This window comes from Montipora capricornis, chromosome 1, assembly GCF_036669925.1.
Source record: "Montipora capricornis isolate CH-2021 chromosome 1, ASM3666992v2, whole genome shotgun sequence".
In the NCBI taxonomy this organism is placed as follows: Eukaryota; Metazoa; Cnidaria; class Anthozoa; order Scleractinia; family Acroporidae; genus Montipora; species Montipora capricornis.
Window position 1 is genome coordinate 23,230,933 of NC_090883.1, and position 15,000 is coordinate 23,245,932.

A 15,000-nucleotide genomic window follows, 5' to 3' on the forward strand; every position below is an offset into this window, starting at 1 on the left:
TATCTTTTGCCTTTTATTAAGATGGATAACAAGAAAAATTAGAATTAAATGAATAGTCAACTACATGATTGCATTATCAGTAAAAACTGCCGACTAAGGCAGACTACTCGTAAGGTACTCATGGGAAAAGGACTGACATGCAACAATTTTAAATGCAAACGTTTTTGATATTTATAAACGGGTCGGCGCCGTAAAATAAATTTTAAAAAAATTGATAATAACCAACTTAAATGGCACAACCGCGATTTAGGCTTATTTGGTACTGGCCTGAGGGACGCTGTCCACCCTTGTTTTCAACCTCCCCCACCTCCGCCCCCGCCACCAATGCATATAAGTGACACGCAACTCGTCTCCAGGCCTCTTTACAAAGATATCAAGACTTACACCTTGCAGTGGTTCCTCCTCGCTTGCAACAACAATCGGGTGTGGATCGCCTTTCATTTATAGATAAAGAGATACAAGTTGTAAAAACTTATTACCAAATGAACTTGTTTTTTTTTTATCGAGCAGCTGTTTGTCACTGTTCACTCTTGATACAAACAGCCTTTTAATTACTATTACTGCACTTCACTTCACTCTAGCTGCTACAGTCTCATGGGTCATTTCAGTTCAGTTCAGCTCTTTCATTTAGCCAGAAAAACAAGATGGAAATTAAATAAAGCCAAGGTACCCCATTTCACTCAGGTGTTAGATTCTCTTCCAGCAATACACGTTAGTCACAATAGCGTACTTTACAATTAACCTGGATATTTAAAGGTACGTAATAAAACGTGTACAGTAAAACCTTGTTAAGACGGTGTTAAAAACTCGTTTGAAGTTAGTAGAAACATCACATGAAAATCAAGGTTATAATAAAATCTTACCTTCTACGGGTGTTACTTGGACTTGCTGTCGAGAAACATGAGCCGGTTGACTGTTGTTGAGAAGACGCAGAATTTCCGCCGCTATCATTTTTCACGAAACTGACCAGTTGGTTGAAAATTTTATCAAGACTAAGGAAACCAGAAATTCCCACTCAAGAATATAAAAAAATCAAATCGCCAAAGTTTAAGTTTACGTAACGCAGCCCCAACAGTGTCAAAAAATGGCTATCATGAAACACCTCTGGATATTATTAAATGTCAAGAATCGGAATTTAGACGGAAATCGGTGCGAGTTTACTCTAGTATAGGGTAGCAAAATTCAGCTGAACTAGCTCTGATATAGGCTAAGGGTTCCGGGGTCCCAGCGGCACATCCCCACCCAGAATTTCCTAAAGTGCCCCACCCCGCCCCCCCGGGAGAATGGGGAGGTATTTTATAGCACTCCTCTCCATTCTCCACGCGGCTTCGCCGCTCGTTAATTTGCCTCTCGCAGGCTATTTTTTCAATACACAGTCGTGTTCAAAAAACCTTTTCAGGATAGAATACTGTCGCGAAGCTTCAATACCGTGTAGCACTTTTATTTTGGGGATTTTGCCCGCAAAAATAAGCTCCGGCAGAAAAAAAATCCAGCAAAATTAAAAGCCGCAAAAATTTACTCCCGTCCACTCGTGTCTCTATATGTCATACATTGGGGTGAAAAAAGATCGTTTATTTTGATTTTTGCATTGAGAAAAAGTAATTGAACCTTGCTACAAACTAATCTTGCTGCTTGAAAAGAAGACTGCAAAAGTTAGTTCCCAGCGGGAATACCTCATGGTAAGCAGTTAGTGATTATTATTCACTTACAGATAAATTTAAATACAACTGTGCGGACAGGGGACTAACGAAATTGATTGACATAAAACAACAAGAAATATGTTAATAGTGGAGATAAAGTTTCTCCCTGCCAACATTTTCATTTAAGGCTGGCTTTTCTTTTTCACATTTTTGGAGTTTGTTAGGCATTAAAGTCTATTCCTTTAGTGGGTATCACTTAGGTGGCTGGAACCAGTTTCACCCTGACTTTTAACAGACCTTCTTATAATTATTAGAAGGGTTGTTATTACAACACTGTATCACGTAACAGCAAAGTTATGGTACCATATGAAACACCAATTATTGCTTAACAAAATGCGCTCACTATTGTGACGTAATGTGCCACCATATCAACATGAAAATTCTCCAAAACCACTCTATATTTCGTCTTTACTTGCTTACATCTCAAAAATGAACTCGGTGACCCCTATTTTTTATTGTAGAATAGTAATTAGCAATCCGAGCTAGAACTATCATCAAAGTTTAAAAAATATCATAGGAGACTATTCAGAGCTACCTTATTCAGCCATCTTGTCGCCACCAGGCACCTCCACTCAGTCTAGGCCATCCCTTTAAATCTCTTTTAGCAACCGCTTCGAACGAGTGTCCAAGGGTTTTCTCGGCAAAGTAGGCCTAGAAGATGCGGCCGTTCACATTTGTAACCTTACACATATTTACCGTGGTCGATTTCTGTGCTTCCTATAACTTCCCAGCGATAATCAGCTCCCGTGGAATATTCAGAATAATATAGGTTAGAAACCAATTGATATCTGATGTCCCCCCTTCCACCCTTCACTACATCTACAGCTCCTACAATGGATGGGCTTTTGTTTACCCTTTGCGTTCGCACAACATCGGTATTCGCAACAAAAGAGTGAAGGGAGGACGTTTACATGTTGAGTTCTAGCACTGAGAAGTCCATAACCCAAAAGTCTCAATCCGCAATGGACTGTAGCCCATCAGTTTCCTGTGTCTATTTTACGACGACTGCTGCCAGATTTTTGCGGCAAAAAACGTAACGGTATTATCTTCATTGCACGACCCATGATTTTGCATTAAACACGAGCAATCTCTCTTACGGGTACTTGGTTGACCAATCTGACCAATCAGAGGGGCTGTGGTCATCAGGCCCAAGCTGATTGGCCATAACCTGACGGGACCCGTATTTCAAATTCAGATAATAGAGTAAAGAGATGGGCCAAGCCCAAGAGAGAGATGTCGACACTTCTGGATTATTGCCTTCTGGCTTTAGTAGTAGTATAGTTCTTCAGTCATTATTTCCTCAATATGAGTTGGTCGAGAACAGTCTGTAAGTTCTTCAATAATCTCGTCCATAGATGGCCTGTTCCCAGGATCTGGGTTAACACATCTTCTTACGAGGAGACGAATTTTGGGATGCGGATCATGCTTTTCTATACTGTCTATTTGCATCTCAAGCTGTTGTTGATCAGCTTCTTGTCTGATACTCATTTCACAAAGAAGAACACCGTAACTGTACACGTCAGCCTGTAAACAAAGGCAGCAAAAAATTACATCTAGGCATCCCTAGCGACGAAAAAGTATTCGATTATTATTAGTGTCAAAGCACAACATAACCAATGTAACCATTACCTACACATCACACCTTTCCTCACACCTACACCTTACTTCATTCACCGTGTAAATATGTATAAGCTTGTGAGCTTGTTTTATTAAATTCTGTTCGTACATGCAACGAAAGGTACAACAGAATTGTAAATATAAACAACCCGGACGAATGTCACAGAGCCTATTCAAAAATAGCAACCAACGAATTGTCTTTTTGTCTTTGTGCTCTGTCTAATTTGACCAACACGCCTCAAATTTAAGCTTAATTTCTTTTGTATTTCGTTCATGCTAATGAGACCGGTTAGGATAGCTAGTATTAGGAGAATAAAATAATTTCATAGTCTCCATTTATGAATAGACTATTTAATTAAAACACTTTGTCGCACTAACATACAAAATAGTTTCTAAAAAGGCTTCTTGCAATGCAAAAGTTTTATTTAAAGTTAAAACAACAGGTTATGCTAACCTTCTTCCACAATTTTCCTCAGCCCTTAATAAGGTTTCAGAATTAGCCGGATGCACTCGTTGTAAAATTTCGATTTTTTAAAAAAATAATTGTGCAAACATTACCCGTCACATTGGACTCATATTGTCGGAGATCGCTAAAACGAGCATGAAATTGACGCTAGAAATTCTTTTCCCCGCGTTAACCTCAACTACGTGCTTGTTGCCGTCCAATCGTGAGAATGCCCAACCGGCCAATTCAGTCAGTTTATAAAGCAGGACTTCACCCGGGTCATCGGCTTGAATATCCAAAGCCCTATTCCCTATCCTGCATGCAGTCTCCATTTCTGACAAAACAACTTCATCTTTTTGCATTTAACCCATTGATTTCCCTCCTGACATAACGCAAGTTTATTTTGTTCCTTAACTGGGGCCTCTTTAGGGTGTATGGGTTAACAGCATCTGGGTTCTGATCACAGATAGTTTATTCACATTTGCTCCGAGCATTGGATCTCAGGCCAATACTGCAGTGAACCACTTCATTTTCAAAATAGGAAAAAAAGCAAAGTAGTCCCAAAACAATGCATCCCGAGACTAACCTTGCAAGATATCTTGTTCTCCGTCTGCACAAACTCAGGTGCACTGTAAACAGGCGCTCCTGCACAATTTATATTGCTACGATGGACAAAATTAGCAGTACCATAATCGGACAGTTTGGCCTTCCAGCCGTTACCAGATCTCCACAGCAACACGTTAGAACTGCTTACGTCATTGTGAAGAATGGGGTTTGCTTTCTCGTGTAAGTAGCAGAGAGCGTAAGCCACGTCCAAAGAGATAGCTTGCTCATTTTCGACGGGTAGCTCACCAGGACTTGGGTACAGCTTGCTCCTTAGACTGCACTCAAGGAGTTCTGTAACTAGTAAAGGTCTTTCATCGTTTGTTGCGCCAATAACTAACAGCAGACAAGGATGGCGACATTTTGACGCCATGTTCACTTCACGCTCAAACACATCTCTGCTCCATCCTGTAATTTCTTCGTGCATCTCTTTTACAGCAACACCGCAATATTGAAATCTCCCCCTATAAACAACTCCCCATGCGCCTCTCCCAAGTTCATGACTTGTAATTTGGATATCACCTCTGTTTACCACCCAGTCCATTTGGCTTCCTCTTTGTCTTAACTGCCCTTCAAGTTCATTGATACGTTGTTGTAGCTCCTCCTCTCTCCTTCCCCCTTGTATTGACTGCGTTTCAGGTAAATCTAGACACAGATATCCGGATATTTTTTGAGATATTTAGAAGATCTAAAGATGTTTGGAAAATTTCGACATGTCTAGAAAAAAAGTTGTGATATTTGGAAATTATTAGGGAAAAACTATTGAAATCACGTTTTCCCCCAGAAAAATGGAGAACGAAAGCAATTAGTTTTAAGTTAAATGCTACTTACAGGCACAGAAATTCAAATAAACTTAACAAATCCTTTCATATGGGCTTGCAGTAATCGCATGCAGGAGTATTCTCCTTTTAATATATGCCACATTGCTCCGAGTAAACAATCAATAACTTTTCTTGGAACTTTCTTGGAGACTGTAGGCCGTACGGGGAAATGAAATCCAAGGACGAATAAGTAAAGTTGTTTAGTGTAGCTTAGTGTTTTGTTGAATGCCTTACAAGGACACCGTTGAATCTCTGTATTGCTTCATACTTTGCTAGGTTATGGTTGCATTATTCAAGGAAAGAAACATACATATTTTCTGGACATTTACAAAAAAATCCGGAGAGATATTTTGAGGGAAAAAAAGGAAACTTCCGGAAACAAATTTTAGGCAATTTCGCGTGATATTTGTGTCTCCGCCTACCTCCAAATACATCAGTGATACGTTGTTGCAGCTCCTCCTCTCTCGTGTTCCTTTGTCTTAACTGCCCTTCACGTTCATTGATAAGTTCCCGTCGCGAGTGAAAATGATTGATGAGTCGATTCCGCAATCTTCTGCTCCAATGTGTTGACTGCCGTTCACGTTCATTGATACGCTGTTGTAGCTCATCTGGAGCTGGTTCATCCTCTCTATTTCCACTATGGTTCTGCCCCATAGGTGTTGCCTAAAGCACTCTTATCTCACTCATGCCTCGTGGACCATATTGACGGCCGTCAGTGTAAAATAACGTAATGCCTTTGAGACAGGAAAATTTTAATAGCCCATGTAAACAAAAAGAGGACGGGGCAATCAAGCTCTTACTACCCTGCTTGCAAATTGTTTGTTATCTCATTACTTTCACTTTTGTTGTTTCTGCTGCTGTTATTTTCTTAACGCGCGAAAAAAACAAAGGCCTTTGCGATGAAAAAGTTCATTTTTCTGTTGAGCGTATCCTATGGTAGGCTTGTCAGAATTTCAAAGCAAAATAAGTGATTTAGGGGGATTAATCTGCCGGCAAAACAAGACCTAAAATCAATAGCACTAATGCGTAACATTTACGAGAAAACTGAAAAGCAGACAGAAAATCCCTTGGATAGTTTGATTGTTAACTAAAACGTGGTCACGTGATCTCGTCAGATACTTTGCCCAATTTCATTCATCCCTCGTAGGGAAATCTGAGCTTTTTGATTGGTTAATTTGAGTTTGATAATGGTCGATCTAATGATCGGCCACATCTGTCCAAATCGTATGTCGATGAAAAAAACCTGATCGAAGCTTAAAAATCGAGCAGGATTTTTCAAAATCCTGCTCGAATAAAACCTTAAAAGGTTGCAGAGCCGTGTGAATGCCATTGTTTTTGGCACAAGCCATCAACTTTTCAAGTTCCTATGGCTGTGAGGTGAACGACATTTGGAAGTTGGAGAGATTCTGCGAAATTCTGGAGACACTCGGCCTTGAGCGGTCTTTGAAGTTGCATGGCGTCTTATTTCTTTCTCTTGTATTTGACGACGCGTCAGTGCTGAAGGGGAAAACGGGCGTCCCAAAAACCCATCAAATCACTCCGGACAACGCAGAGGTGTGTAAACTTTAGTTATCTGACTGTCCATGAAATAAAATTTCATAAAGAAAAGTCGCGATTTGAAGTTTTTAAGGAACATTTCCCTCGATCAGTTGAATTACTGTAAATGCAGGAAATCAATAACCTTCTCATGCCTACCTACTCATCCCCTGTACAATTTGTTGCCCAGAGTTAAAGAATCGTCAAAACGCCTATTTGTGAGAACCCAAACGAGCTTACTACCTTGTGTTAACCCGGAACGTTTTAAAGCTAGTTTTATTAATCGACTCTATTTTATATACACTTTTACTTTTGAGCCAATTATATTAAACATGTAAATATAGGTATGTATTTGTGCTTTATATTCAATAAACTAAGATTTTAAAGATTTTTTTTTAATAACGTGACGTTACGCGGGGTTGTCCACCTGTTCTTAGAGGTTAGCGACATTAGGGACCCTTAATTTCTTGAACTATCATTAACAATTTGCACAGCCCCGTTCTCAGTCAATAATTTTTCTCATAACCCTCCCCCGCGAAGGAGTAAATTTTTTGTAATCCCCCAAAAAACATATGCCACGAGCTATGCATGCTGTACAGATAACGCAACCATCTTTTTGACAATATCAAGATATTACAATTTTATTAAGTTAGCAAAAGAGAAATGTGTGAGCTCGCTGTAAACTTAAAGTTTGTGTTCGTTGAAGAGTCCAATAAAAGAAAAATCAAATTAGCAGGGAGCGTAGTCTACTCTGATCCATATCACTTACCATCAAAATGGATCAGTAAACAGTATCTTTTGCTTTTTGATTTAGAAACACGTGCAAATTCTATATTGAGGTGCCAAACAATGATTAAGTAATTGCACATAGTTTCGGAAAATGAGACGAAATAGTCTGCAGGTGTTCCGATACTTCACTAGTTTAATGACTCACAGTTTCAACTCGCAAAAGTTCTATGGCTCACAATCACAACATTCGATCAACTGCGTTTTTTTAGCCTTGAGAAAGTATCTATACATTTGATACTTGTTTATCTTGTTAATGTGCAGTTTCCTTATCTAGTTTAACATGCATGTTTAGAAGCGGAAATGTCATATCAGTCACGAACACGTCACGAACAGTCTCCGACACGCTCCCTCATGTATTTCCACTCTGGGAATACATGTTGCACTTGGAGACTCAACAAAAACATCAGTTGATTACAGCTGGTAATAATTTGAATGTTCCGGTTTCTAAGTCCTTCACTACTCACTTCCTAGCTCTGTACTGGCAATTTCTTGAATTCTCTCAACTGCTTTTAGAGCTGAATTTCGCTTTGGTCTGAATAACTCTAGAGGGTACAAATATTGCACTGGTCGCTTTAACACCCCTCTTCCGCCGCGCAGCTTGGCTCCACGCACGACTCCGTCTCGTCCGAACAGTTTCTTCACAACTCCAAGCTTGCATGCGTTATCATTTTTTAGACTCGTCCTTAATGATCACCACTTCTTCAATTGAGGGGTGTAAGGTTTGCTCTCCTCCACTCTTGGTATGCCGCTCTCTCAGACTTCTCAGGTACTCTTTCGACCACCTTAACCACAATGCTTCTTTGCATCGGAGGATGTACTTAGCTCGTTTCGGTAAATCTTGCTCCCGTAAGTGATGGGCACCTAACTCTGGAGGTTGTGTTGATCGTAGGCGCAGCATAGAGCTTGGGGTAAGAAGTGTCTTCTTCCACGTAACTGAGGGGACGCTCGACTTGTGATGAATTTGCTGGTTTGTAGGCTTGTAAGCAGGTCGAGATACACAGCTCTTGTTAGGCTACAGGGGTTACCTGTGCGCAAACAAGTTGTCTTTTGGAAGGTAAGTGGGGTATGAGCCAATCATTCTTCCTCTGCTCCAATATCCCGCTGGCATCTGGTTGCAAGTTGAGTTGAAGCTTGTCAGCTCGAAAGTTCTCAGGGCATGTGCCTTAGCTTGGGCTTGCTTGGTCCACCAAACTTCCTGGTTATTTATCTCATCTGTGCACAGTGGTCCTTTCACTCTACTTGTTTTCGGACTTCTGCAATTGAAATAGAATCTGGTTAACCATGCGAATATTCGCCAAGTATTCTTCAAATTGTACTTTACCATATGCTCTGTGAACTCATCTTTCTTCGACAACGCCATGGCTAGTACTTCTTTTGCTCTTTGGATTCTGTACTGGACTCGGGCGAGGGTCCAATATCCACATTGGTGGGCCACTTGTCTGGAAAAGATAACCACGCCGGACCGTTTATCCACTGGACTGCATTGCTTGCGTTCCCGCCTGTGCTTTTTAAGTCCGCTGGGTTTTGATCGGTGGGCACATGGCGCCAAGTTATGTCCTAATGTTGCTCAATCTTCTGAACCTTGTTTGTAACGAACTGCTACTCTCCACTTCCGTTAATCCAATAAAGGGCTACCAGCAGTAGATATGTGGGTGATTGTCGCTCAACGCTTCTTGAACGTTAACTGCTAGATTAGTCGCCATATGTCCTGCAACGAGTTCCAGTCTGGGTATGGTCAAATTCTGTTTTGCAAGACGTGATTTGGCAGTCATGAGACCCTGAGATTCTTCCTTAACTACTGCATAAACTGCGGCACAGACTCCTTGCAAACTTGCATCTCTAAACGAATGAAGGGGGTAGTTGCTAAAGGAACTGTGGTGCTGCGTCGGTGGGGAAGTAGTATACAAACATTTGGTTTTATCAACGGAGTTGATAATGTAAATTGGCCACCGTACAGAGATCCTAAAAGCTGACGTCTCCAGCGTTAGCCCTTCGTCAGAGTGAATCGAGGAACTGTGGGTTATGTGTAGTTTTTATTGTAGAGTAGGAGCTACGCTATCTTTCACGTTACCCCCAATAGCGTAGATCCTACTCTACTAAAAAAAACTACACATAACCCGCAATTCCTCGATTCGCTCTGACGAACGGCTGACGCTCAAAACGTCAGCTTTTAGGATCTCTATGTACGGTGGCCAATTTACATTATCAACTCCGCTGATAAAACCAAATTTGTGCATCTCTAAAGGCATCAAGATGGATAGACTTTATTGGCTCTCTGAATGGTAAAAATCGCTCTCGTCACACTTAAGCTTCCAGGGAGACCTCCACGCCACCTTTTCCAGCTCTCGTCCAAATCTGCTGGGATGGGAGTGTCCCTGGGCAACTTCCTCTCGCAAATGTCTCTGAATATGAACTTGCCACAGAGTGTCGTGGATGATACAAGTCCAAGTGGGTCGTAGACTTTGGCCAGCTGCGACAAGATTTCTCGTTTGGTTGGGTTAGCTGGTTGCTGTGGGACACACCATGTATCAGCAATTTTGTCTCATGGAAGTCCTAATAGCTTCGTTACTGTCGTTGATGACCCTAACTGCTGTAACGCAAAGCTCTGATCTTCACTGTTGCCTCTTGCTCGGGTGCATTTGAATTCCACTTGTGCAAGGTGAATTTGGCGTCAGCGAAGCTTTTGATTGACCCTTCTTTCTGTTGGTATGCTTACCTTACTGATGGTGCGCCAGATATCAAATCGTCTACGTAGGGGCTCGTTTTGATTAGGACAATTAATTCTGGTTCGCGCTGCTCCCTCGCCTGTAATGTAGCGTAGCCTAATGTAATGTAGCCTAAATGAACTAGTGCAGTACGAGTTTCTCTCTCTCTTAAGTAGTTCTTCTTTTGCCTTTTCTGCAATTTGTTTCTTTTTCCTTTAAGCAAAGGTTAGCAGATTTCATTTATTTTTATTTTTCCTGGCCCGACTCGATTAGCTTCCGCTACCTGCGGTGCCAGGTCTGTTATTACTGTATTATGTGCAAAAATGTAATAAAGTTGTTGTTGTTAAGTTGTTGTTGTAATTGCTGCTGTATAGGAACTGGGATGAGGTCAGGCCAAACAGTGCTCTTGTGAATCTGAAGGTTTCGATGTCTGTTTGACTTCTTGGTTTCCAGTGAAATCTTAAGGCATCCCTATCTTCTTCTTTAATTCGTACTTGCAGAAAAGCTTTCTGTAGGTCACCTGTCAATAGTAATGGATGGAACCGGCCCTCACCAAAACGCTCCATAAAAGATTCTGTAGGGGCGGCCCCGGATGCAGAGAGTCGTTTAGTGAGGGATGGCTTGGCCCTTCTCTAGCTGATGCATCACAGACAATACTGACTTTTGTGGTTCGTGCATTTTTCCTGTCACTGTGGCTGGTGCTGGGTTGGTAACTCCTTCGTGTAGCTGTTCTTGTATTATGGTGCCATACTGGTCATAGGTGTTAGTGCGTTCAAGCCTCTTCAGCAGTTGCTGCAATCTTCGGAGGCTCCTTGACTTGTTTTTAGGCAGAGTTGGACGTCCTCCCTTCCATGGTAGACCCGTTTCATAATCAATTTCTGGATAGCGGATTAGTTGTTCTTTGAACTCAGCGAAAACCGCATCTTGATCGTTCGTGGATGATTCAGAAAGGCCAAGGACATCCAGTCGACAGAGCTGTTCATAGTCCAACCGGGTTGACTGTGTAAGTAACATAGGGTTTAACCTGTCTCCGTGTCCTGGTGACATGATATTCCAGCCAAGGGCAGTTTTCTCTGGAACAAGTTAACCCGATAAACCAACCTTTGGCAGTGTTTCGGTCTTAATATTCGCGTACTCTGATGCTCCCAGGACAAGATAAACTGGTAATAGCGGCTTTGCGTCATTGTCATCCATTCGAACTCCTTCCAAGTGTTTATCTTTCGTCTTCAACTCTTCATAGTTGGGGCTTGGCAAAACCACGAGTTCTGGCTTATCAACTTTTGACACTGATTTGTTTAGGCTGAAATCTCGATTGACAGATTCGACATTGATATCGTACAATTCTCCGTTGGTTGTCATTGACCCGAGCATCATTTCGATTTTTTTCGTCTTTATTTCAGCAGGCTTCGTGCGCAAGGCGTTGATGAGCTTAGCAGAGGCATAAGAGCTACCAGCTCCAGTGTTGAGAAGTGCACGAGTTTTAATGCCATCAACTTCCAAAAGCATCACAGGGTAAACAACTTTCGCGGAATCTTCACTTTGAACAGCTGTCAGCATTCCTTCCGGTTTTCATTCAATATCACAAATTGATGTATGGTGTTTCTTGCTACAATTCTGGCATGAGGTTTTGCTGCGACATTCGACTACCTTGTGAGGACCAGTACAATTGAAACACAATCGTTTTTGAACCAGAATAGACTTTCTTTCAGCGACGCTGGTGACAGTAGGGCAGGTAGAGGATTTGTGCTCCATGGCGTCGCAGTAAACGCATGTTTGAGTACGTGACACATTCTTTTGCTGTGTTTTGAAGAGCTTGGAGGGATGCTTATCTGTTTTCCAGTCATCTTGATGATTACGATCTGCTTTACTTGACAGTTGACGTTCTATTGGATTTCTTCGTGTCCAAAGCCTAAAACATTTTGACAATTTCTCGAAGGTACAATTTTCCCACGATTGGTCCATACGAACCAAATCTCCTCTTATGGTGGGCCGCTTATCCAGAGTCAAAGAAACATAACCAATGACGTGTTCCAATTTCCCTAGCGCCTGCAAGGATTGCACACAAAATGTCAACTTGTAACTGAATTCGTGAATGCGTTGCGTGTTCGCGTTTGAAATTGTTGGCAGCTCACGTATCTGACCCATGTATGCCTTGTTAACTTCTGAGTCTTTCCCATAATTGTCTTGGCACGGTTGTATTCCTCGCCTGAAAACGACAAACCTTCTACACACTTTCTCGAATAGGCGAATTTTGTAACATTTGGAATCGCAGCCTTGTCAATCATTTCCACGAACTGATTCCAAAATCTTGGCCAATCTTCGTATGTTCCCTCGAATCGGGCGATGTGTAGCTAGGTAGTTTCGCTGGTTGTCCAGCTTGGAGCTCTCCTGATCACTTATATATTTGACTCGACGCTTGCAACTGGGCATTGGTTTCTTGCTCCTTTGCCAGGCGTAATTCTGCTGGTATTTTAGTTTGGCTTCGAATAATTTTCTTTTAAATTCTTGTTTGTCTCTCGTATTTTCCTCTTGATACTCATTTAGAGCTGTTTTCAGGCACTTAACAGCCTGGTCGGCTGTGATAATCTTGTCAACCACCTCTGAATTCCATTGCTGTATTCCTTTGATATCCTCCTCCTTTGCCTCAATTTTGAATTCCTCCGAAGCTCGCTTGTGTTTATCTGCTTTGCTTGCTAAGGCTTTCAAGGCTGAAAGGTGTCTTTCTACGATTTCTTCATATCCCGATCCCAAGATAGAGTCGGTTCTGCCGACAGCGATTCGTAGATGTGCAAGCTTTGTTTCTAGCGCTCTTTGCGTTGCTTCCATTTGTTTAGGTTATGATATGGCGTTTTCCCTTTTTTTGCTCTAAATGAAATCCCTGAGGATTACAAAGGTCCCGTCGGAGGTGCCACTGTTTCGAAAAATGAGACGAAATAGTCTGCAGGTGTTCCGATACTTCACTAGTTTAATGATTCACGGTTTCAACTCAAAACTAGACGCTTCCGTGAAGCGTACATTGGGTTGCCTGTCGTACGTGTTACAGAAAATCAGAAGGCACTGAATTGTGTGGTATTGAACTGCAGCATTCCAGTTAATTTTTTCAAGTCGGGGGTCAATAACACCATTTGAGGGGTCACCCAGATGTCGTGCCAGCAGAGGCTCTTTTACTCACACGTTCACAATTTTAATTATTTTGTAATGTCCTGTCCCATTTTGATGTCTTTTAGTTTTTTAAGCTTTGGTAATAAATTCAGTTTACAGATAACAAAACACGCTTTTAGTAAAATTCACTCCTTTCTTCTTTAAATAAATAGTCTGCAAAAAAACTAATTGCAAATTGCTCTGACGGACATTTTCCTCCATGTCATGCATGTCTTGCAGTTGCACTAAGCAAACGTTTATTACACACACTAAGATTTTGTTTCCGCTTCATAATTTCTCTTCTTTTCAGTCTAATCTGATGCCAGGTCAGCGTCTTTCTGTTGTGTTAACTTAATTAAATATACCATGCCTCGTGAGGTTGTACTTATCGTCTACCGTCCACTTGATTTCCACTCGCAAAATTACCTCCAGAACCTACTTCTTGACACGAAAATCCTTTACTATTGCCATAATAACTATCCAGTCAGGCTCACATATTACAAAACATGATGAATTCATTAAGGCCACCTCTTCCAGCGAAAAAATTATTGAAACAAACAACATATTTGCTCTAAAAACCTCTTCCTATTTCATGGCGTGCGTGAAGACAAGAAACTCAATCTTGTCAAATTACCATGTACGCAACAAAATATATTTTAGGTTCAAACCCTCCCCTGAAGAGCCATTTCCTTGAATAATGGAGCACAAAATAGTCGACAAGCTTTCTTTCAAATAATTCTTGACTGTCACATTTCCAATTATTTTTTTACCTGAAGACTGCCAGACAACAGAAATCACAGATCCACTTAAGGTATCAGTGTACCCAAAATGACAACCGCGCATTGTCGCTGCTTCACGGGTACACGTTTCATAAAAACCTCAATAAAGTATATATTTTCTAAAAGCTTAGGAATGGTAAATTCCGATTATTAGTTGATTTAAGGCAAGAAATAAAAACATTTCCTAAGTATGTAGTTTTCACAAATTGAGTTCTTTTCCGGTCAGAATTTAACCCTAGAAAGCGAGCGACATCGCTACGTTTTCTTCAAACCTTGATCTAAAAAAAAACCGTGTCGGGGAATTTTGATTAATTGTCTGGTTTGTTTTTTATACGCTGTTAAACTTTAAATTTTTATAAAACAGGCATTAGCTTTGCTTAAATACTCATTGCTCTCGAAGAGGGCAAAAAATAAAAATTCCGGGACACGGCTTTTTTGCCACATCATCGGGCAACATTTTTGCCAAATTTCAGCGAAAAAGGATGAAAACTTGCTGTAAACGAACTGGAAACGTGCATGAAATGTTAGTTTTGAGAAAATACACTTTAGGGCGTTTTTCCGGTGTAGGGAGATTAGATCTCAAAACGTGTGAAAAGTCATTATTACTTGTTGATCGATAAAGTGAGGACTCTTCTTTCATATGAGCCTTTATCACTAGCGGCGACCGCTTCGGCCCATTCCTTATTAAATGCTATTGAGGTTTTCCGTTTCGGTGCCTTCTTCGCACTTGAAAAAGGACACGATCTTTTGCGTTTCTTTTTTGATGACATCTCGATGCAAAGCAAACATTCTGCGCTTCTATCACGTGACTTTCAATGGCAGTTTAATTGCATTGATGACAGCTTCTCATTAGAGATAATTTAT

At 41.1% G+C, this 15,000-nt stretch overlaps 2 protein-coding genes across 2 annotated transcripts in view; both read right to left on the bottom strand.

Moving 5' to 3' along the window:
• Nucleotides 1-15,000, bottom strand: part of LOC138028521 (semaphorin-5A-like) — a 530,961-nt gene that overhangs the window by 331,025 nt on the left and 184,936 nt on the right. The window lies entirely within an intron of this gene.
• Nucleotides 2,967-5,915, bottom strand: LOC138049237 (dual specificity protein kinase shkC-like). The gene is made up of 3 exons (XM_068895420.1): nucleotides 5,609-5,915; nucleotides 4,349-5,010; nucleotides 2,967-3,224 (listed from the first exon to the last, which is right to left on the bottom strand). Exons 1-3 carry the CDS (start codon nucleotides 5,838-5,840, stop codon nucleotides 2,967-2,969), a joined length of 1,152 nt encoding a protein of 383 aa, XP_068751521.1. The 5' UTR covers nucleotides 5,841-5,915.